Source organism: Pseudonaja textilis, chromosome 1 (genome assembly GCF_049901715.1).
Source record: "Pseudonaja textilis isolate UNSWEBS1 chromosome 1, rPseTex1.2, whole genome shotgun sequence".
NCBI lineage: Eukaryota > Metazoa > Chordata > Lepidosauria > Squamata > Elapidae > Pseudonaja > Pseudonaja textilis.
The window spans coordinates 46542888-46566880 of record NC_141990.1 but is presented as its reverse complement, the minus strand read 5'-3'; the positions used below and the strand labels follow the sequence as shown (position 1 = coordinate 46566880).

The 23993-nt window shown below is 36.8% G+C and overlaps 1 protein-coding gene across 12 annotated transcripts in view; it reads right to left on the bottom strand.

Moving 5' to 3' along the window:
* The window catches only part of RPS6KC1 (ribosomal protein S6 kinase C1), a 93056-nt gene extending 71637 nt beyond the window's left edge, over nt 1-21419 (bottom strand). For 5 of the 12 annotated variants that reach the window (XM_026695765.2, XM_087933293.1, XM_087933296.1 and 2 more), the window contains exons 1-4: nt 21208-21419; nt 15118-15153; nt 7609-7729; nt 1887-2002 (exon numbers count right to left, since the gene is read on the bottom strand). In XM_026695765.2, the coding sequence (XP_026551550.2) occupies nt 1887-2002; nt 7609-7729; nt 15118-15153; nt 21208-21312 (378 nt within the window). In that variant the 5' untranslated portion in view covers nt 21313-21419. The remainder of the gene's footprint in view (nt 1-1886; nt 2003-7608; nt 7730-15117; nt 15154-21207) is intronic. The other 7 variants (XM_026695766.2, XM_087933308.1, XM_087933321.1 and 4 more) reach the window with 3 other exon arrangements.
* Nucleotides 21420-23993: the final 2574 nt, after the last annotated feature.

Sequence of the window (23993 nt, the reverse complement as noted above, 5' to 3'; positions counted from 1 at the left end):
GGGAGAGGGAGAAGGAGAGGGAGAGAGAGAGAGAGAGATTTCAAGTTGGTAAAGATTAATTTTAAATTATTTCCAGATTCAATCCAAGTATACATTGAAAGAAAGAATAGTCAATAAAATCAAAAGTATTCCTAAATCAAATTGACTGATTTACAACACCTTCCAGCTGACATATATTCCCATCCTAGAAAAATGAAATTGAAGAGTGCCATCTGTTTTCAAAAAGATCTCATTTTAAAGCAACAATATTAGCTTTTAGGATAAAATAGATTTTTAAACACAAGAGGCATTCTGGCTATACACAAAATTCCTCAAAGAGGCTTAGAACTTCCTCATTAAACAATCTGCATGGATACATCAAAGAGTGCATAACCCACCAGATCCCTGCTCCATCTGCTAGAAAAGAAAGCTGTCTTATCTTAAATTAATTGTCGCCCATGTTTTAGTTTGATATCTCTCGAATCAGAATGGTTCTCCACTAGAAAATATCTTTGCTGGTTTTTATATCAGCTTAGCAGCCTTATTCTTGTTGTACCAATTTAATTGTTACACCATAATTATAAATTATAATGAACTCCATTGTAAACCTACCACTATGTTTACCAGTCACACAAAAGGTTGTGATTTCTCAGTCAGGTTTATATAAAACGCATTTTGGCTTCCCAACACAGTTGGACTGTATATGATACAGTTGAGCTTAAGCACATCTGGATCTGATTAGAACCTAGGCAAAGCCTGGGTTCTCCATGCTTGTCTCTCTAATCTCTCATGGAAGAAATACTGGATGTACATAAACAAGCTTCCCTGACCACAGTTTGGTATGATATGTGAAGTTAGCCAAAACCAAATGGATCAGATCTGGACTGCAAAATTCTGCATGGTTATCAAGAGTAGCAAAAAAGTACAGAATACATATATAGAGGCTTTGCTGCCATCTTAGGGATGTCTGGATATTTGCAGCTCTAGGGAACATAATATTCCCTATTATGGGGGAGTTTGGGTGTCTACAGGAAAGATCAAGGAGGAACAAATGACATGAACTTAATGCTACAGAATATCTGATTTTTGCATTATCTTGACATAATTACTTTATTGCATTTGCATTGCCAACTGACATCATCTCTGTTTGCTAAAAAAACACTTAATAGAATATCAGCAATGTGCAGTTACCAATCTAGCTGCTAACTATTAGACACTCTCTTTACTTCCAATGTGCATCAATAATATAGTTAAGGCAGAAAATAGTAGCAAAGTTGTTTGTCTATTTAATATAATCTATAGGGTACTTTATTCATTTGTTTCACAATATTTGTATACTGTCCCAATCGAAAATTCTCTGGTTGTTCTTCATTCTAATAAAGTGCATTTCTGTTTTATATCATATAGAGAATGATTTGTAATAGTAACTATCAGTTTAGCCTACTTACATCACCCAGAACTCTATTTTAAACAGGCATAATTTTCTGAATAAGTGGTTGCATATGGGGGTATGAAAGAATGGAGATTTTATGTTTGTTTGTTTGTTTGTTGCCATACTATAGAGAATCTGTTTCAGCCTTAGGTCAATCCTGAGAACCTATTATTTGCAACTGTTAGATGGGAAGTTGAGGCTATGGATAGCTGCCCTTGAGCAAATACACAGAGATTGCTTACATTTTCCTGATATTTATGGTAAACTGCATTTTTTATTTTTTGTTTTAAATATGATTCTACATTGTGTAAGCCGCCTTGAATCGCCATGCGCGAATAGGTGGCAATATAAATCAAATAAATAAATAAATAAATTTGTACTAGTTTTTGCAGAGCAATAGCACTATGAACAAGCATTCCACTCACACAGTGAAATGAAATAATCTATTAGACAGGCTAGCTGAAAAAAGATTAACCTTAAAGAAATCTTCAAGCTGCTTGCTATTGTAGAGCATGGGGATGTTAGCAGAAAACTGAAGCAAATCTTCCGCGCACTGTCTTCTCTCTTCAATCACACCTTCTTCAAATCGCCCTGAAACACAAATAAAATCAACATTCTGAGAAAAAAGCTGGGTTTTTTTCTGACAAAAATCTTTTATGAGGAAAAAAAGGACTTGCATCTACAACTGCTTCAGGAGACCAGATCAAATATCTGGGCTCAAATGTCCCAGAATGTTTTACCATCTATTGAAGATACATATAATTTGGCAGCCCTAATGGATTGTATAGCTCCATTTTTTATGAGAACATGTTGACCAGCCAATAAAACACTATCAAAAATAAATAAATGAGAGAATCTATTCTGTACTGTGCCCACTTCAACCCTAATCCCTTATGGTTGCAGACTTCAGCTATTTGGTTGGTGATAAAAACAAAAGACTTGGATTCTGAATTTCTCTTCACTGAACATCATGCATACAACAGTCTTGCTACTAGAAGACTAGACACTTAACAGACTCCATGGTCAAGTCTCATCTCCTGGCAATGTTTCTATTTGAGAAAGAGAGGGTGCCATTTCAGCTGGGTACTGATAAATGCCAATTCATCCAGCTGCTTTATCCAATGAGTGAAGCAAAACAGAAAAGTAGGCTGCCCTTCATCAGTCTACTGGCAGCTGGTTTGTTTCTCTCCTATAATGATCCTCAAAAAGGGAAGATCAACTAGCCAGGGCAAATGCAATGTTCATTTTAAAAAAGGCAGGAAGCAAGAGTCCAATTACAGTGTTGTAGCTATCCCTTGGTGTGTGTGTTTTTAACTGTATTTTTGCAAATGCTGACTCTAAAACATCTTCCACAGGAAGTTGTCTTTTGTCCTTCTCATTTTTCTGGTTATTATATTATATATTCACAGGAAGACTTTGAGACTAAAAAACCTTTTCAGTCAAATTTGATACATAGATCAAGCTAATGCACATAAGCCCCAATTGGTTAGGTTCACACATCTTACGAAGTTCAAACCCACTACATTATAGCTTAGCACACTATACTTCATTACATTGTTCTTTTAAAGATTTACTATACTTATTTCTTTTTTGTATTGTTACTTTAGTATTTTACTACTATTTTATCAATTACTTTAATTTACCATTGTTGATTACCTTGAACAAAACTGAGGAAAGACAGGGTATACACATTTTAAATTTTAAACAACCTTCAGTACTTCTATTTTTATTATGTCCAATATTGGATTACCAGTTCAGTTTGGACACTGTTAACTATGGTTTGTACCAATTCTAAAATGAGAAGACACTACAAATGATTTTGGCTTCGAGACAAGTTACAGGAAAACCAGGTTTTAGAGCTGCTTGATAATATCCACATCCATTTACTCAATACTCAGCTTCCTAAATGTTTAATTTTATCACTGTATCCATGATACAATGGCTTCTTGAAGTAGATAAATTATGCTGAATGTCTGCCTGTGTATCTAAGAACAGTGCCTCAAAAGAAGACATCATTACTAGACTGGTTGATCACAGAAACTAAGTAGAGTCATCCTTGGTCAGGTAAAGGGAGGTTGTCTGAGAATTCCAGTTGGCAGATGACACTCAGAAGTTGAAGTTGAAAAACATCCCAGAAAAATGTTTTCCATAATATATCCAATCTATTCCATAATAATGCCAAGAAAACTACAGGAAGATGGTCACCAGAAATCAAGGGAAAATATTTTTATTTTATTTTATACAAGAATAAGGAATAGAAAAGTTACATAGCACCACTGCCATAAAAATACATAACTATCAAATCTTATCCAGGAAAAAGTACTATTTTTATTTTTTGCTTTTTAGAGGTATATATTTTTTAAAAGGGAGAGATATGGATAATCTATCAAGATCAAGAATGAAGACAATTACCACCACATTATAAATTGAGGAAATTATTGTTCTTTCAGAAAGATTACGTATTTCAATGATTGAATCATGGATCTAATCTGAGCATATCAGCATTGGATGACAGTAAAATGACAGACATATCTGAATGTCCTCCTTTTATTACCCAGTCTTTATCCTTTACATCTTTTCCTCCAAGGAGCTCAGAGCAGTGTGCATAAACATCTCTCGAAAAAGATGCAAAATATGCACACACATATATGCACACTTTTTTTAACTGACAACAGTCCCAAGAGGCAAGATAAACTGAAAGACAATGAAAGGCAAAACCTCAACTAGTCAGCCTCTTGATCAAATTGAGATTTCATTCAGAGTCTCCCTAATCCCAATTGAATGTTCTCGGCACTGCACTGTAATAGTTTACAGTTTATATTCTCCTCATTTTTTCCAAAATCAGAAAAAAAACAACAGCACTTGAGCACCTCAGAAGAGGACATCTTGTCCAAAGTTATATCAGACATGTATTTTAAAACGTTTTTCAATATCAACATGCTTATAAATTCAAAAAATTCAAGAACAAAGAAGTTTATATCCAAATAATAAAAATATGCTATTGGGACATCCAACAGTTTACTTGTGGGACTGCCTCTCCCTGAGGATATCTCTCCTGGGTGCATTCCAGGTCCCCTTCCTTAAATGTATCCATCTGATGGGACCTCAGAGGCATGCTTTATCGGTGGTCACCCCAAGTCTTTTGGAACAGCCTCCGACTGGAAATCAGGGGAACCCCTAATCTTTTGGCAAATTTGGGCACTTGGCAACGAGCATTTGTGATCACTGTAGCATCCCATGATCACATGATCACCATTTGCATACTTCACATCCCATTTCCAACAGAGTCAATAGAGAAGCCAGAAGTAAAATCACAAATTGTGGTCATGTGTTGTCTAACTGTAATCATTGCAGTGATTCACTTAATGATCACAGCGGGAATTACATAGTTGTCAGTTCTAAATGTGATTGTTAAATGAGTATTACCTATATTATTTCATAATTTCATTAATCAAAGTCCTTTTAAAATTTTAATCAGCAGAGCATAATGGGAACTTACGGTGGTTTCTAAACAATTACAAGAAAAGGGTATAGAAGGAGTTCAACATAAACATTAAAAAGCATGTTTTTTCTATCATTCAGCTATAAGAAAATATTTGAAAAGAACACTATACTTAAGTATTAGCAAGTAAATAAAATATTCTGCATTTTCCTGGAGTGATTAATGTCAAACAAGTAAAGACTCTTTCACACACAGAACCACCCTCACAACCAAACACATTTTACAGGCACACAAATGTACTTCTTCCTCTTTCCAATGGAAACAGCAAAAAATAAAGAAAAACAGAATGAAGATATAGCAAGAAGAACAGGTGGCTACAGCAGAAACAGAATGAAGACAAAGAGGAAATTTGATGGAGGAGCTATGCAAACAAAAATTAGCTAGAGGGAGAACAAAACAAAAGAATACAACCTCTGCTTAGGCATTACAGTTTAACAAGGCAATTTAACTAGCCAAGCAGTCCTCAGATAATGATATTCAGGCTTATGTGAATATCAGGTTTTTCAGCAGAGATAACTGCAGACATCACACTCTGACCCAACTGTTTGTTTTCAACAGTTCCTTATATTTATGTCAGGAATATAAGACAAATTATGATTTGGAACTGATCAAGACTAAGAAAATGGTTTATATATAAATTAACACTGGCCCACAATTAGATTCAGAATCAGGAATTGAAATCTGTACAAATGAGATTTATACAGTAACAAGTTATCTTGACATTCTAATTGTAATTAGAATCTAGACTTCCGGTGATGTCTTCCTCGCTGACAGACCAGAGACCGCAATCTTGCGTGGCTTTGATGTGTGCTCTCCCATAGGAGGGCCCCGATCACCTGCATTTGGGGCCAGAACCACCCTGTAGGGATGATGAAGAAAGGGGAGAGCGCCAGCTGGATCAAGGGGAGCTGCATCTCCCCTCCTTGGCTAGGCATATTCCCCTCTGAAGACGGCTCTAACGGTGGTCAAATATGGCCACCCTGAACAGAAGAGCTAACCGGGACAAGATTGTGCAGGAGCAGTGAAGAAGAGGACAGCATGAAAATCGGGCTAATCAAGTGCAACATTTAAACACAAAATTTTAAGGAATTTTTAAGAGAAATAATCAAAGCAGCGGCCAGAGAAAGTGAAGAAAAAAATTTTGACAGCTGAAAGTGGCGTTGAACTTTGAAAGGAAGAAGCCAGAAGAAGATACCTGTTTAAATTGGATAAATATATGATCTTGACACTAAATAGGCATAACTAAAGCTGAATTTGAACATGTCAAAGAAAAAAGAAAAAAACAGTAATTGATATTTGGACTTATTGGAATTTTGAATTTTAAAAGCCTTAAATAGAGAGAAAATGCAGGGGGAGAGTAGAATTTGGACATAACAGAGAGTGCCATCTATGGTAAAATAAATTATTTGTGATTCTATAACCTGGCTCTCTTAAAAGTTGGATCTGATACAAAGCAAGTGAAATTTTGTTACAATAAAATAGAGACCCTGGAAAGTGAAAGTGGAATATTGAATATTAAAATAAAGAAAGAAGCAGGAAGAAACTATCTTGGGATTGTTGGTGATCTTGGCATAAACTTAAATTTATGGATAGTGGACTATTTAATGAATCTGGGCAAACCTAAAGAGGAATTAATAAAATGTGATTGTTGGAAATAAATTCTATAGACATTGGTTGAATCAAAGTACTGGACAGAAGTGTTTAAAAGTGGCAGAACTTTTTTTTACACAGAGATAAATGGAATAAATGTGAAAAAAGAGAAATTATGATAAGTTTATTAACTATGTTTAGTTAATGTATAGAATATAGTTGAAATGAATTATGAGGATTGTTATAATGGGATTAATATCAGTTTTTATGATGAATTGAATAGATTAATTTTTCTTTTTGAAATTATAAATGTTTCCAATGTAACTGAAGGGGAAAGTACCATGCAGAATCTGACTTAAAAGGTATATATGTTATGTAGTTGCTAGGAGATTATTGTTAATTTTAAGGTGATAATTAAAAAGTTAAATGATTACTGGGATTTAAAGGGGAACTAATTAAATGATATATAAGGTATAGGGGTGGCACACTCTAATTGGTAATTGTGGGGGGAACTTTTTTGAAATGTTTGAATTGAGATGGAATTTTTGAAATGATGAAATAAGAATATGCAATGAAATTGCAAACCTGACAGATAAAAGTATAAAGTACAATGGATATGAAGATAGGAGAATTATTTAAAATTAAAAGAAATGGGTTAAGAAATGAATTGAAAAATTATAAAATAAACTTGAGGAAAGTATTTGGAAAAAATAATAGAAAATATATAAAGTAATGGTAAGATATGAAATTAAATGTGAAAGATGAATATGTAATCAAATTCATGTTTGTATGGAAATGTGAAAACCTGGAATCATGCTGTTCACTAAAAAAAGATGTTTTTAAAATGTGGAAAACTGAAATAAAACTTTTTATTTAAAAAAAAAAGAATCTATAATGAGATATACAATGGATATCTAATACATATAGGACATATTATTACTTTGTGCCCAAGTCTGGCTCTTGATCCTTGTGGACAAGTCCCTGCAGTTTTCTTGGGAACATTTTTCAGAAGTGGTTTGCCATTGCTTGACAATCCAATTATTTTATTTCATGATGAACAAAAATATATTCCCAAATTATTTAATGATTTGAAAAAGATGCTTACCAAATACTATTGCTTTAGCAAAAGGAGGAAACAATTCTGTATGCCTGAATAAGTGCTTATGAATCTGCCAGAGTTCTTTGTGCAATTTCTTAAAGTCACTGTATCTCTTCCAAACGACTATCTGAAGCAAAATAAAAAAAAACAGAAAACAAAAACACCCATGAGGCAATTAGTCCTTCTAATAAAGCATTTATAAAAATTACAAAATAGCAGAAACCATTACAGCCACCAAAAATATTAGCCAGCAATATAAACCTAGATTTTGCTGTGATATCCTTTTTCCTTCCCTCCCTTTTTCTACTTGAAGAACAGATCTACTAAGACGTACCAAGTAAGAATTTTAATCCAGGAAATCACTTAATACTTAGTTTTGTTCATAAACTAATGGAGAGAATTCTAATTGAATTCTTACCTAATAATGTATTTAAATACAGTTTAGTCATGTAAAATATATATTTTAATGTACAGTTTCAGCCCATTTTAAATCTGTAAATAACTGCACAAAAATAGTAAGGTTAAAAAAAAAGGTTAAAGTTTCCTTTGTCCAGTTGTGTCTGACTTAAGGGGAGCAATGCTCAGCGCTGTTTTCCTAGCCAAGGGAGCCAGCATTGTCTGAAAACAGTTCTATGATGATGTGGCTATATGTCGAGGCACACAGAATGCTGTTACAGTCCCACCGAAGTGGTACCTATTTATCTCCTTGTATTTGCATGCTTTTGAACTTCAAGGTTGAGAGGAGCTGGGGCAAAAATGGGAGTTTGCCCATCATGCAATAAGCCTGAATTCATATTCATATCCCCACTCTCTCTCCCTCTCCTTCGCTTTCTCTCTCTCTCTCTTACTCTCTTTTGCAAAGCTACTCACATAACCCTATCTCTTTTCTGCAACCTATCGTTATGTTTTCCAATGGATTTATTTGTAGTAAAAATCCAGTGCCAGCCTGGAATTCTTAACTGTTTCTTAAGAATTACTTTTTCTTGTTAGGGGCACCAAGATCCCATGTACCCCATATTGTACACCTACATTTGCACAAACACAAATTATTAAAAAGATAACATTATTCAGAATGTATAAATTCAAAGGCATATATAGCCATTCCACCATTCCCTTTTGGAATAAGTAACACAGAATGCAGAAAAGAAGTAGGAAATAGGAAACCACAGAAATTAGAGTTATGAAATAAAAAAAAGAAAGGTATCGTAGTTAAAATTAGTACACAGTAACACCATTCTCTTATTATATTTCTGCATACCTTTCTAGTCTTGCACATCATCCTTGTTTCCTCCACCACTTTACATACTACATTTTAAATTTCTTATCCCTCTGTTCTTGGACATCTCATCAATTCCATTCAACCCTTCCTTTCTCAATCTTTCCCTTCCTCCTATCCAAGTCACTCTTCTTTTACACTTCTCTATATTTCAACCCGTTCCGATTCTCCCCCCCATACAGATAGTCCTGTTTAACAACCGTTGTCAGCTGTGGTGATAAATGCAATATTACAACCTATCCTCCCATTTACAACTTTTGCAGGTCTGTAAAGCAAAGCAAAGCTGAAATAAGATCACAAGCATAGTCACAGTTTCACTGAAAGATGCCTAGCTTAATAACAAAGTTCCAATTGTGGTCATTAAATGAGGACTACCTGTATATGATCAAAGCAACTTTGTATATTTCTTTCATTCTGGTCAATCACTTTTGCATTCAATCCACATTCATTCAGCACCCATGTTATTATTTACACGTTCTGTTAAGTCCTCAATTCCCACTGCCTTCAAACTACTTTTTGCCATGATGTACTTAAATCTCTCTGCCCTATAGTAGAGTGGACAGAAGTACACTCCTCAACCCTTTTCATTTCTTTTGACAAACATTTATCCCTAACAGCAGACCACAACTGCTTATTATCTTTCTACAAACATTTTGCATATTTTAATGTTTTTCTATTTTAACCTAGTGCCCCTGTTGTCCACCACTCAGTACTGAACTATTTTTTAATATATCTATAGCATATGTAAGAATTAAACATTATTCCAGATATTGGTGCTCAAAGATTTTATTCAGTACAGATTTAGAAGTGACAGTCCTAATTTGCATCTTCCAGATAAAAATTCCAATCAGAAAGAATAAGAAACACTCTTGGCAATTCTGTCTTTCTTCTGTTTCTCTGATGCTGTTTCCAACTCCATGAAATGTTAAAACGCTAAAAGAACATGATTGTATATCATGTATTTTACTACTGTATAAAATATTTTCCTAGCCTTAGAACTTTTTATACATAGTTATACAGTGTGCAGCTAGGAAAAAGACCTGCCAAGCTCAACAGAAACATCTATGCTATTTGCTCAAAAGAAGGAAAAAAAAGGTAAAAAAATTATTTAAAGCTTTTGGGCTAGGCTAGATTTTTTTTTATAATAACACCAAAGTGCTGTTTATAATTGTAAACATTAAACTTGTTTTTAAAAAAGTTAAAATAAATAAGTAGCCAGAAGACATACGTTTCCAGTTTCGGCCTTATGCAGAGTCTATAAGTTATCTGTTTGCCAGTATCAAATGATATTAACCAATTATCATATTTGCCAAAGCAAATGAAATATCTCCACTGAATAACAAGCCAGGAAGTGCTTTTGAATATATATTTTTTTAAAACACTACACTAAAACACTAAATTCAACATGAATATATAGGCCAACTAGATCTAACAAGGCAAATCATTCTAAAAATCTAGATGAAGTAGCATCATATAATACAGATAAATAATGTATTAATTATCTTACATTAAGTTACATGAATTTGAAAGGCTAGAGTTTGTGGCATTGATATATTTTTGATATTATTGCACATACTATATTTTTAGAGTTGGAAGGACTGAATCCATAAAAGCACGTTAAATAAACAAATAAGTAAATAAGCAAGCAAGCATGAAGATAGTTGGGGGAATATGTTGTAAGGGCCTTGTACTCCTTGTAATGGTCAAATGGTCAATTTCTCCTCTCCAGCCCTCTTCAGGGTGGGATGAGTATAAGACTTTCCTTATACCCCATCCCATTCTCTCACTCAGGAGGTGGGCTATAAGCCTCTTCCATATTCCTCCCTTCTTCCACCTAACCATCCTCTGCTCATATCCTCTTCCATTTCCTATCCAATCACAGACCCCACAATTTTTCCATATACTCCAAGCAATCTTTCCTGCTCCTTTTTTTCCACCGCAACTCCAGTCTGTAGCATTCTTTCCATCTTCATCTTCCCCACTCTTGTCTCCAACAGTCTTTAATCTAATTTTCTCCAAAGATTCCTCCAACTCTAATCTGTAGCACAGTCCTAGTCGAATTTTCTTCTAGTTCCTTCTCTTTCTGTTTCACAGTATATGGAGTTTTAATTCTTCCCTTCTAAGTTCTGATTCTGAGGAAGATTCTGATCATCAGGGCTGAATTTATCACTGGGATTGGTAAACACCCTGCCTGCAAGAAGATGTTCTTTCAACTCTTTGAATGTTGGGAGGTTGCTGATGAAATTCACTGAGACTGCAATGGAGGAAAAATGTGTCCTCTACTGCATCCTGTCTTAACAGACTAGCCTTCTCTGAGATCGAAGCTAAGCTCGGTTGGACAAGGAATACCAGACTGTACCCTAAAATGACAGGTTGAAGAATCATCCTAAAAGAAGCAATACATGCTATGTCCATACTACTGCCAAATAAATTACATATACAGTATATGTGCATAAAAGAGACTTTATTTTTTCAGTCTCCACACTACATACACATTAAACACTCTCCCTTAATATTATTTAAAAATAAAATAAGATTACCTGATTTACAATTAACACGACAAGGGATAAATCTCAGCTTTTGTTGGAATTGCAACTGTGAGGAAAATGATTAAACTTTCCCAACTTACATATTGGAGTGATAATTAAATATAAATGGATTCTTTTTAAAACAAAAAACAAACTGGCACTTCATGCTATGCACTTAGCACAATGAGCAAGAGCCCTCATCTTTGCCTTCAGCTTATCTCAGTCAAATAGAACATCTTCAATTGAACTTGCTACAATCAATTCTATCATCATATTGCTTCCAAGTTTATTTGTCTTTTTTTATGAGGACTCCAAATTCTTCCTTTGCTTGATTTCTAATTCCTTGTCTCCTAGTCAACTCATTTTCTTCTTAACTGGAACTTACTATATAGTTGCGATTCTTTGTGCCTGACAAAGCCAACTGTACAGGAATATAGACTACAGGTGAAACTCAAAAAATTAGAATATCTGCAAAAGTTCATTTATTTCCATAATGCAACTTAAAAGGTGAATTTAATATATGAGATAGACTCATTACATGCAAAGCAAGATAGTTCAAGCCATGATTTGTCATAATTGAGAAGATTATGGCTTACAGCTCATGAAAACCCCAAATCCACAATCTCAGAAAATTAGAATATTGTGAAAAGGTTCAATATTCTAGGCTCAAAGTGTCCCACTCTAATCAGCTAATTAAGCCATAACACCTGCAAAGGGTTCCTGAGCCCTTAAATGGTCTTTCAGTCTGATTCAGTAGGAAGCACAATCATGGGAAAGACTGCTGACCTGACAGTTGTGCAGAAAACCATCATTGACACCCTCCATAAGGAGGGAAAGCCTCAAAAGGTAATTGCAAAAGAAGTTGGATGTTCCCAAAGTGCTGTATCAAAGCACATTAATAGAAAGTTATGCGGAAGGGAAAAGTGTAGAAGAAAAAGGTGCACAAGCAGCAGGGATGACTGCAGCCTGGAGAGGATTGTCAGGAAAAGGCCATTCAAAAGTGTTGGGGACTTTCACAAGGAGTGGACTGAGGCTGGAGTCAGTGCATCAAGAGCCACCACACACAGACAGATCCTGGACATGGGCTTCAAATGTCGTATTCCTCTTGTCAAGCCGTTCCTAAACAACAAACGTCAGAAGCATCTTACCTGGGCTAAAGAAAAACAGACCTGGTCTGTTGCTCAGTGGTCCCAAGTCCTCTTTTCTGATGAGAGCAACTTTTGCATCTCATTTGGAAACCAAGGAGCCAGAGTCTGGAGGAAGAATGGAGAGGCACACGCTGCAAGATGCTTGAAGTCCAGTGTGCAGTTTCCACAGTCTGTGTTAATTTGGGGAGCCATGTCATCTGCTGGTGTTGGTCCACCGTGCTTCATTAAGTTCAAGGTCAACGCAGCCATCTACCAGCAGATTTTGGAGCACTTCATGCTTCCTTCCACAGACGAGCTTTATGGGAATGCTGACTTCATTTTCCAGCAGGACTTGGCACCTGCCCACACTGCCAAAAGTACCAAAACCTGGTTCAATAACCGTGGGATTACTGCCAGCAAACTCGCCTGACCTGAATCCCATAGAGAATCTATGGGGCATTGCCAAGAGAAAGATGAGAGACATGAGACTGAACAATGCAGAAGAGCTGAAGGTCTTCCATAACACCTCAGCAGTGCCACAGGCTGATAGCTTCCATGCCACGCCACATTGAGGCACTAATTGCTGCAAAAGGGGGCCAAACCAAGTACTGAGTACATATGCATGCTTATACTTTTCAGAGGTCTGATATTGTTCTATGTACAATCCTTGTTTTATTGATTGCATGTAATATTCTAATTTTCTGAGACTGTGGATTTGGGGTTTTCATGAGCTGTACGCCATAATCATCTCAATTATGACAAATCGTGGCTTGAACTATCTTGCTTTGCATTTAATGAGTCTATCTCATATATTAGTTTCATCTTTTAAGTTGCATTACTGAAATAAATGAACGTTTGCACGATATTCTAATTTTTCGAGTTTCACCTGTAGAATACAGAAGAACAGAGTTGGTAGGGACTTTGGAAGTCTTTAGTCCAACCCCCTGATACAACATTCCGTGCAAATGGCTACCCAATTTCTTCTTAAAAAGCTCCAGTGATGAAGCTACCACAATTTCTGGAGGCAAACCATTCCACTGATTAATTGTTCTCACTGTCAAGAAATTACTCCTTAGGTCTAGGTTGGTTCTCTCCTTGGTAAGTCTCTAAGACTTTTTGTCTTGCCCTCAAATGCTTTGGAGAATAGGTTGAGCCCCTCTTTTTGTGACATCTGCTGAAACTATACACACAAAATGTGTCCAGACAATTCAGGAAACCTGCTGGGCACATTATTCACATAACAGGATAAAAGTCTCTCCCCCTTCGATATGGAACTGCAGAAGGAATATTTTTCATTTTGTCCATTTGTTTCATTTGTTCATTTGAGCCAACGCTTAGAAGAATTTTCTAAACTTCCTCAGTGTTTTACAAATAAATCTTTGTCAAAATACATTCACTATAGTGTGCTGGTCTTTGATCATAAAAAGATTTAATTTGAACATATATCAGAATGATAATCAGGGATGACAAACTGTATACTGATTAAATGTTGGGCTTTCAGGGAGAATCTGAGCTATGATTAACTTTCTAGCTCTCCATTCCCTCCTCCCATCCCAACCACAATGGACAGTGGTGGCATTCAATTTTTTTTTACTACTGGTTCTGTGGGCGTGGCTTGGTGGGCATGGTGTGGCTTGGTGGGCGTGGCAGGGAAAAGATACTGCAAAATACCCATTCCCACCCACTCCAGGGGAAGGATACTGTAAAATCTCCATTCTCTCCCCACCCCACTAATCTGCTTTCCAGCTCGGTTCTCCTGCACAGGGCAACAAAAAAATACCCCGCTGATCAGCTGGGACTCAGGAGGCAGAGAATAGATGGGGGCGGGCCAGTCAGAGATAGTATTCCGAACTACTCAAAATTTCCGCTACCAGTTCTCTGAGCTCCTCAAAATTTCCGCTACCAGTTCTCCTCAGGAATACATATCACCAATTTCACCAACCTTTAGCTGTGGAACCAAAGAGGCTGCTGTGGGCTGTCTTATTCTGTTCTTTTTATGAATGTTTTCAGAGTTATCATAATTGCCTTCATCACTCTGCTTTGTTTGCTATCAACCCCATTTTACTTTCTCCTTAGGAACACATACTGGTTCAGAAATAAGCACACTGCATTAGTCACTGAATGCATATTTGTAAAGGGGCCAAAATCAATGCCTTCCGGTCAGTTAAAAAGGTCAGAAAACGGGATAAGAATGACCTCTACCTGGGAGTCTGAAACCAGAGAAGATAAATACTGGGCTGTATGATCTGGTCTGGTCTAGAATAAGGAACTTTTAAAATTTTCCTTCATTCTTTATCAAAACTGTTTTGTATTCCTTTCCTCTCATCTTGTAACACCTTAAAATTCCTAACATTCTGCAGTCTCTCAAATCATATTTCTGTGTTTATTTTAAAATACCAGTACATATCTCAACTTGACAGTGCATTGTTATTACTTGCAGGCAGCTACTGAGACTTTCTTATGGAGTGGGTGGATGATGACATTATCATGCAGACGCTGAGACATATATCTCCTGATAAGAGGTCAATGTTACTTTTAAAAGGACAAACTTAAAAAAAAATGGGAACAAAAGAGCCTTCATTACCTCTTGAACATCTTCTGGATTTTTTCGTGAAACAATCTGAAAAACAAAAAGCAAGGTCTTTTTAGTGCTCAAGGCTTTTAAAAGGATAAAAAATAACAAATGAAATAATACTGTTAACACAGACTGAACTAGGAAATCTGTTTTATTGTGGAATCCTTGATGCTCTGTGAGTTTAGTTGTGTGTTTGCAGCTGTTTCATTAACCAATTAGGTAACATCATCAGTGTGAGAAAGTGTGGATGTTACATACACTCCCAGATCCGATTTATGGTCACTCACTCACACAATGACAGCCCTGGTCAATAACCAGGAAACAATTAAACAATTACTTCAGATCACTTTCAACCAAACACTGAGGCAGAATTCACAAGTGATCCAGTGAATTTAAAATAACAGCAAAATTTACTGGTTACAATGTACATTTTCTCTTTTTCACATGCACATACATACCCCCTTCAGGTTCTTCACAACTAGACTACCAGGCACTAGATACTGGGATGGAAGCCACCACGTCTGGATCCAAAGCAATTCAAAGATTTTAGGGCAGACTTTAGAATGCCTTTAGTCCCTCAAAGTCCTTGCTTTATTGATTCACAAGACTCACAGCTACTCTGTCCTTGTTCAGTTATAACAGGGCAGTCAAACTCATGGTCCGCGGGTTGGATGTGTCATGGCCACACCCATGCCCGGTTTAGTGAAGGGGGGGAGAGTTGTGATATGTCACATGACGACACTGTGATGACACAAGTTTGACATCCCTGAATTATAAGGATGATGATGGAGGACAAGGATAGAGGAGGATGGAGGAAGAGGAGGGGGGATTTCCATGTGCTCAAGCCCAGGTTTTTTTTTGTCTTTTCCTTTGTTTTCTCAAGGACTTGTTCCTTCTTAACTACCTCCCCCAATGAAACCTTTAAACATTTAATCTTTAAATATGGCAATTTCAGCCTAGCCTTACACATTTCTCCCTTTGGCATTGAGTTGCCACCAAACGGGGCTCACTAATCACCCAGAGCATTACAGGGTTTTTTTAATGTATTCTTGACAATAGGTTTTCTCTCCAATTGGCATAGACATACAATATTTCAGAAAAATAGATTTAACACATTGAAAAACTGAGGAAATTAATATGGAGGAAAACAATACAAATAGCAAGGTTATGATAGGTCTCATTTATGTTGAGGTGATAGGCTTACCTGTGTGGGAGACAGGGCATATTATTTAACACCATATAGAAAAACCCTATGGCAGAATCCCCTGCCCTCCCCCCTCCCATGCTCACACAACAAAAAGAAATATTTAGCTAAAAATAAAGAAGGAGAGGCATAGCAGATACTAAGATGTTTCCACAGATAAAAACAGGAGAGTTGGAGGGCAGTGGATATTTACCGGTATTATTCCCAAACTTAGTGAAATATTGACTCCTACTGGTTGCATCTAAAAAATTTAGAGTGATTCTCTTCTAGTTTGTCCATGGTTTTGGTTCTGGAAATGATCCAAAGTGAAAAAACGCATTCCCTCCCATGAGTCATTAGTGAAATCTTTTAAAGCAGTAACATCTTTTAAACTTGAGGGTATACCAAAGAAACAGAGCGATGTGACCTTCCCACCATAAATAGTCACTTATGAAATTGTGGGGAAGGAGGGAACAAAAGAGGGATTGAAAACAAAAGGAATCAAGCATTTAAATAGACTTAATTTGAGAGTGGTATTAGTATCTGTTTTTGTTCAGGTATACTAAGTGGGGTGAAATTACATCAACTGTGTGTGGTTCCTTCCACCGTGATCCCAGGGCTACCAAACCCATTTCCCCATCAAGATTATCTAGCAGAGCTGTCACCTGGGAGCCCAGCCAGTAACAAAGCATCTGTTAGTCATCTCCAGATTTCCTCAAGGGATAACTAATCACTGGAATAAAATATTCAGAGGATCAAATCCATGCATCCCACCTCAATTCCAACAAAAACATTGGTGGAAGCATTATTGACAACTACATTATGAAGAATATAAGAAGCTACATGTTCTAAAGAATATCAGAGGGTCTATAAAGGTAAATCCTACTTCATTATCCTTTTAAAATCAATAGGCCTTTGCATGGGGATTGGTCAACACATGGATTTTCAAAAGATTTCTGACAAAATACCTTTTCAAAATAAACATAATATTCATGAAGCACTATCTTCTTACAAAGCAGTAACTGGTTAAAAAAAAGAAAGCAAAAAATAAAAATGGACAGTTCTTGCAATGAATGGATCTAAATGGTGAGGACCCAGAGTTCTGTACTGAAACTAGTACATTTTATAATGTTCAATAAAAATTGAGAAAAAGAGGCAGGGGTGACCAATGAGCTATCAATTTTTGTAACAACATCAGATGATTTTACATAATTAAAGTAAAATTTGAAAGATGTCCTAAAGGAGTCTATAAACTTGCAGAATGAAGTTTAAAATGGTAAACGTTGCTCGAAATAAAAGTGTGTCATGTAGTCTTTCTGTCACTGAGGCTTCAAAACCAAAATGTAATCCTATTAACTCTGGGATTAAAAATATTGTTTTATTCCCTGAATCAAACCTTTTTATGATTTGAACACTCACCCACCTCTCGTGTGATGACCCAGGGTGGGATACAAAAGCAACAAAAACACAAAAACAGGTGAAGTCCCTTTAATTCCTTCAACTTGGCTTCAAAGGTCCAATTATCATTGACTGGAGAAAAAATTCCCCCACAAACAGTTGTGAAAAGGAAGAACCGTTCAAACTCAAAATACATATAAATTATAAATAGAAAAAAAACAACACAAACCACACTGAAGCAATTAATGAGACAAAGCAGGATAAGGGCTTGAAGACATCCACAGATATTGAAATACACACACTGGGAAGGACACCAGAACTCAGATAAGAACTGACAAACTAGAAATATTTTCACGCTTTGCTTCCAGCACTGGCCCATGCACAGTTTGCCCTTTTAAATAGTCCTCACAGCTGCAGCCCTTTCCTCCCCCGTAGACCACGCCATTCACATTTCTCCCTTATCCACTCCTCCCTGCGTGCCCTAGGATGAAGAGGAGATGGGCCTAGGTCTTCCTCTGAATGCCCAGCAACCCCCAGTTTCCTCCAAAACCTCCGGAACCACACTCCCACTCCCTGTTGGCTGTTCCTCCTCTCTCTCTCTCTCTCTCTCTCTCTCTCTCTGAGATTCTAACAGGGGCATGACATCTCGCCTCTGAGATAATGGGATTTCATGGAATATGGTGAAGCTGTAAAACAGCATACCCATTTTAAAAACATTTAAACAAGAGTTTTTTACTACTTATCTATTGGCTGTCAATTCTTGTTCTCCCAGGACTAAATGTATATTTATAAATTTGTCATTGTGACAAACTGAAATCACTCTAGAGCTAAGACTCAGAGCTTCCCTCAGACCCATTCTTCCACCCATAACCTTTTATATGTCTCTCTCTCTCTACTCATTTCTCATTCGCTCCTGAATATATACTGGCAGAAGGCACTCCACATTAACAGTCTTTGCATGGCAGTTCTCATATCTATTCATCAAAATGAGATGCATAGAAGGGAAAATCCTGGCTTCACACAACCACTTAAAAAAATCTCGGCTAGCAGTGACTGAAACCAGAAATAGGTCTTATATTTGTGATGGATTAATAATATGAGAACTTAAGTGGCTGCACTGAAAAAGATAAAATTTCACATTGGAGATGACTAGGAAAGAAATCAGAAATAAAATTGGAATTATCCTAATGCTCTTCTGTAATCTTATGGGATAACAACACTTGCATTTTTGTGCAGGAAACTACACACAGACATACATATACAATTTATTACTTATCTACCTATTATTTATTTATTTGATTTATATCATTAATGACTCTGCCAATAATGATTCCCATTTACTGCTGAACATAACAACTAACAGGGTGCAAACATTTTATGGAAACTCAATTTCCTTCTTGGTAGAAGTGTTAACATCCGTTATTAAATGTTCTCATGCATGATAAATTGATGGTTATCAATTCACAAGGTTAAGCATCAAATGCACTATTTACAGCATCTCTGCTCTGAAGAGTGAGAAGTATGCATGTAGATAATATTGTTACATCTTTCCTGTAACACCTATTTTCTCTAAGGCATTGCAAGCTTGAGGTGTTAATTACATAGGAGCTATCTAATGCCCAGAGAGCATGATGCAATGTGCATTAGATTCTACAAGTCGAAAAAAAGAATCCAACCCATTTTTCTGTTTTCTGTTTAAGATTTTATAACTGGTAAGGGTATGTGCACATTCTGTATGTCTTCTACCTTACTGTATGTTTATAAGAATTTAACTTTCAACTGCGAAATAGTTCACTGCTTTATGACACATGACTTTAGAACAAAGTCAGGGCAGTTCAGACAGAGAAATGCCATGAGTTAAAATAAAAGAGAAGGCTGCCTGTACTTTCTTCCAAGAAAGCACAAAGTATTTTAAATATTCTTCAACTCAAAAGTCTCTGATAAATGAAAACAATTTAAGATCTCAAATTAATAAAAAGTACCGGGAATACTCCCCCACTTATCATCAACAGAAACTAGCCCAGTACAGTTCTGTCTGCATCAAGTGTTTTTAGGCTATTAGTCTGTTGCCCTGTCATTACTATTGTTGAATGTCCACATTCAACAAAAACACATTCTTAAAAAAAAAGATGGACAAAATTAAGTGGTTATATGAAATAGAAGTACATTAAGGATTTTTAGAACTTTCCTTCAGCAGTAAGGTTATTCCGAGGGTCCAAAATATTTAATAGATACAATATTTAGGTAAGGTCTTGTAATTATGGACAGAGATTGGAAATTCAAAGAGGATCGACTCTCCGAAATAAGATTCCCTGTAATATTCAATGCATTTCTACCAATGTTCAAAATAACGGTGTAGTGATTAACACAGTAGTTTGGGCTGTGTTTTTTAATCCAAAGTGGGAAAGAGCTTCCAAAAAATATCTGCTGTTTGAAGTATGAATGGGACTGGTTTGATTTGTACACAGAACAAAACCTTCATCCCCTTTAATTATTTTTAATATGATTCTTACACTGAACTCCAGGGAACATGGACCTTGCAATTTAATCACCTTTTGCCCTTCAAGGTAAATACCCAGAACAATCCATAACCTTCTGCTGCCCTTTGCAAACATAAATCAAGTATACACTGGCTGTTGCTCTGGTTCTGTCATCCTATTTGGATGTATGATGACAGCTGCTCCTTCCAATCTAATCTTGCACAGTGCAAATTTTGACTGCTCTTCTCCCAGTACATTTTTACCAGGGAACACCTGTCATTCACAATTCTGACAAATCCTTGGTACTTTACCCAAACGTAAGACCTGCACTGTGGTTTACCTGAGACAAGCAATATCATTTCTGCACTTATTCTTTGTTCTCTCCTCCCCATTCCACAAAGGAAGGATGGATGTGAGACGAGAGTTACCTTCTTCCATTTTCTACCATAGGGAGATAGGAGATGGAGGGGCATCACAGTTTCTCATAATCAAGAAAGTTTTTAAGAATAGAAACAATAAATATATTTTGTGTGATGGGAAACTTTTATAGAAAGAGATGGAGATTCTGTGCGGTTTCCCAGTTCACGCTGTAAAAAGACTTGGGTGAGGGATGCTAAAAATAATCTGCTGAGGGGAGGAAGAGAAACATCTTAGCAGTAAAAACCTACGCACTGACTGCAAAGAGCCTCAGGTCCAAATCCTGCTGCCTTCAGCTTTCAAAGACTGCGGACAGCAGAACCAGGGAAAGATGCCAGAGGACGGAGCAGCTTGATACACGCGCAAGATGTCTTGGCAAAAGAAACAGCCCTGCGTTCCCTTGGATGTGCCGCACGGGGCTCACCGGCGCCTAGTCACAGCTAGGAGCGCCAGGCGGCTTGCTCCCGCCCTGCTACCGGAGATCTAACGCGCAGCTTCAAGGAAACCCAGAACAAGGTTCGGGGATCTTGGAGGGAATCGGCTCCTACCATCGGCTCTGCAACCCCCGACTCTCGGCCATTGAAAATCATCGCTTTCCTGACCTCCTCAAAGGCAACTCACCCTCGCGGTGACCTTATATACCGTGTATCCCCGCGGGTGGCGTTTGGGCTCGGTGACCGTGTAGAATCGGGCCACCTCCCCGCCTCGATTCCGCGGGGAGATCATCCTTGCCGCCGTGACTGATGGTGCAGCGGCCCTGTCGGAGGTGCCGACGCTGCCGCTTCCCGGGCGCCAGCTGGGCGCCGCCTCTCAGAGCTGTCAGTCAATCGATCCACTCCCGGGTCAGGCCCGGACTCGAGGCGGAAGCAGCTGCGGAAGTACTGTGGCGGTCCCGTTTCCCTCGTAGCAATTCAGCCAGCGGCGAAAACCGGTATTTTTTCCCGTTCGTAGCAAGTCGATCCATATTCCACCCACCCATTCTTAAGGGCTGGAGACAAGAAAAAAGGAGCGGAAGGATCCTCGCAACGATGTTAAAATCGAGCAGTAAATGTTGGTGCATAAACAACTGTGGCGCTTTTTTGGTATCAAAATAAATAAATAAATGGGAAAAAACCCTCGGTTTTGCCTGGTATTCCCATTCTGATAGGGAATTCAAGAGTTGAATTCAGTGGGGTTTAGACTCCTTAAGATTTGTTTTCATCGTAGTCCTCGGCGTGCAGTGTAAATGCATGTTTGTGGCATTTTTCTATTTTTTCTAATGTTGCTGTATGCTATTCTGTCTGGGAAGGATCTAAGACAGAATTAAGAGAGAGAAACAGGTTTTTTTCCTACTTAGGAAAAAAATCCACTTAGTAATTTCCAGACAGATGTTACCTAACTTCAGGTGTTGAACCAAAAAAATAATATTGCAGTTTAACTGATTATGCAAAATTGGGCACTTGTTTCAATGACATGTAAGGGAGTTGTAATTATACAAAACACTTGAAATAAGGTAATATAAAAATAAGAAATGAACCCTTATTAGGGAACTTTGCTGAACAGTGGACTGTTGTAGGAATAATGGCAGAATGCAGTTTAACCAGCTATATTCACCAAAGTACAATGAGATGCAAAATAAGCTAAAATTTTCCCCAGGAATCATGTTCCACCACCAATTCAGCCAACCAAATTTCTGGCATTACTAGGGGATCCTGATTTTAAAAAATCAACTCTCCAAAGTAACCAAATTTTGAGTTTTGGAGGGTTTATGTTCAAAACAATTGATAAATTGGGATAATTGGGAAGTGGATTTTCCAAACCATGTTGAGTATACAGAAACAACCAGAACAGATAGGAAAGGACTTCCTGTTCATTTTGTTTATTTTTTTTCAAGGACTTCTAATTAGTATAAAGTGATGAAGTTGGTTGGCAGTAAAGCAAACATTCCAGACAATATTTTGCACAGAATAGTGAAATATGATTTACAAGGAAATATTGGCTCTTTTTGCAACAAGGTCTTTTTATCCTATAGTCTACTTACTGAAATTGGCTAGAAAACTAAAATTCTAAGAAGTTCTGCTTTGGTTTAGAAGTGGCTTTTCTTAAAATAATTATTTCTCCCTAACACATGCCACTTTTTAAATCATTTCATTTTAAATGGATTCATAAGACCATTCCTTTCTGGAGTTTACAGGATTTTATTAAAATCTACTTCTATTTCCTATATGACAGGATTGTCCTGCAATTGAAAATTAACATCAAGTCCTGTGAACATCATATAGGTTTAACAAGATTGAAGGAAGTAGACCACAGAAGTCAAACTTGCCATGTCACATTGTCGTTTCGCTGACATTTCACGTTTTTCCAGTTTGTGGAACTGGGGTGCACATGATGCATCCGGTCTGCGGGCCACCAGTTTGACACCCTTCAATTAGTAGATCAAGGGGGCAAATATAGGATAAGATCAAATAATGAACATCCTATAAAGTTTTTGGAAGAGCTGAAGACTGTTGCCAAAATGTTTAGAGTTTTTTAATACAATCATCAGAGATCAGGAAGAATTTGATGACAACTAATTAGTTACAACTATAAAAAATAAAAATATAGTTCTACTGAATATTGAATATCATTTATAAATTATATATACTGTCTTTCCAAACAGTAATTGAAATATATAAGAACTTTATTTTCATACATAAATACTGAACTAACTTCAATTTGGAAAATGTTTCAACACAGCATCTTATCTGCAACACTTTAATGCAGCTGAATCTTTTCCTGAGATCACAGGCTTGCTTTATCATATCTCAACACATTTTTCTATTAAATTCAAAGCACTGCAATAATTTGTGGTGTGGTTTCTGTATATTTGGGAGATTACAATCTGAAAATGGAATCAACCTTCTGCTCAGATTTTTTTAAGAAATCATTTTTTAGAAGATACAACTTCATGATCAAAAATGAAAAGACTTTAAACCTCCTGACTGTTGTTTAATCTTAATTCAGTTGTTACATTATCTAACTATATACCATGTGTATGCATGTGTGCATGTACACACACATTATATATTATATGTAGCCTTCAAACATTTCCTTTTTTTTTTTTTGGACTAGGGCACAGAGGGGGGGAAATACTGATACAAAACATGGGAAGTAACCACTCCACCAGGCAGAATATTTAAAAGGCAAATGTCTACATACACAAAAGCCCCATCCCCATCTTTGCAGATCCCCATCTCTGCAGAAATAAGTGCCAAGCACTATATAGCACACGCAGTTGGGGGAAAACTTTATACTAGTACTAATAGCAGCAAAAACAGTAAAATGTCACAAATTTAATATAAAATTTGTAAGTTGCCCCTGGATCCTGGCTCGGTGTTTTGCTTTATATCAATTTCACAAAAGGATCAATAATCAAGGCGTTTCAT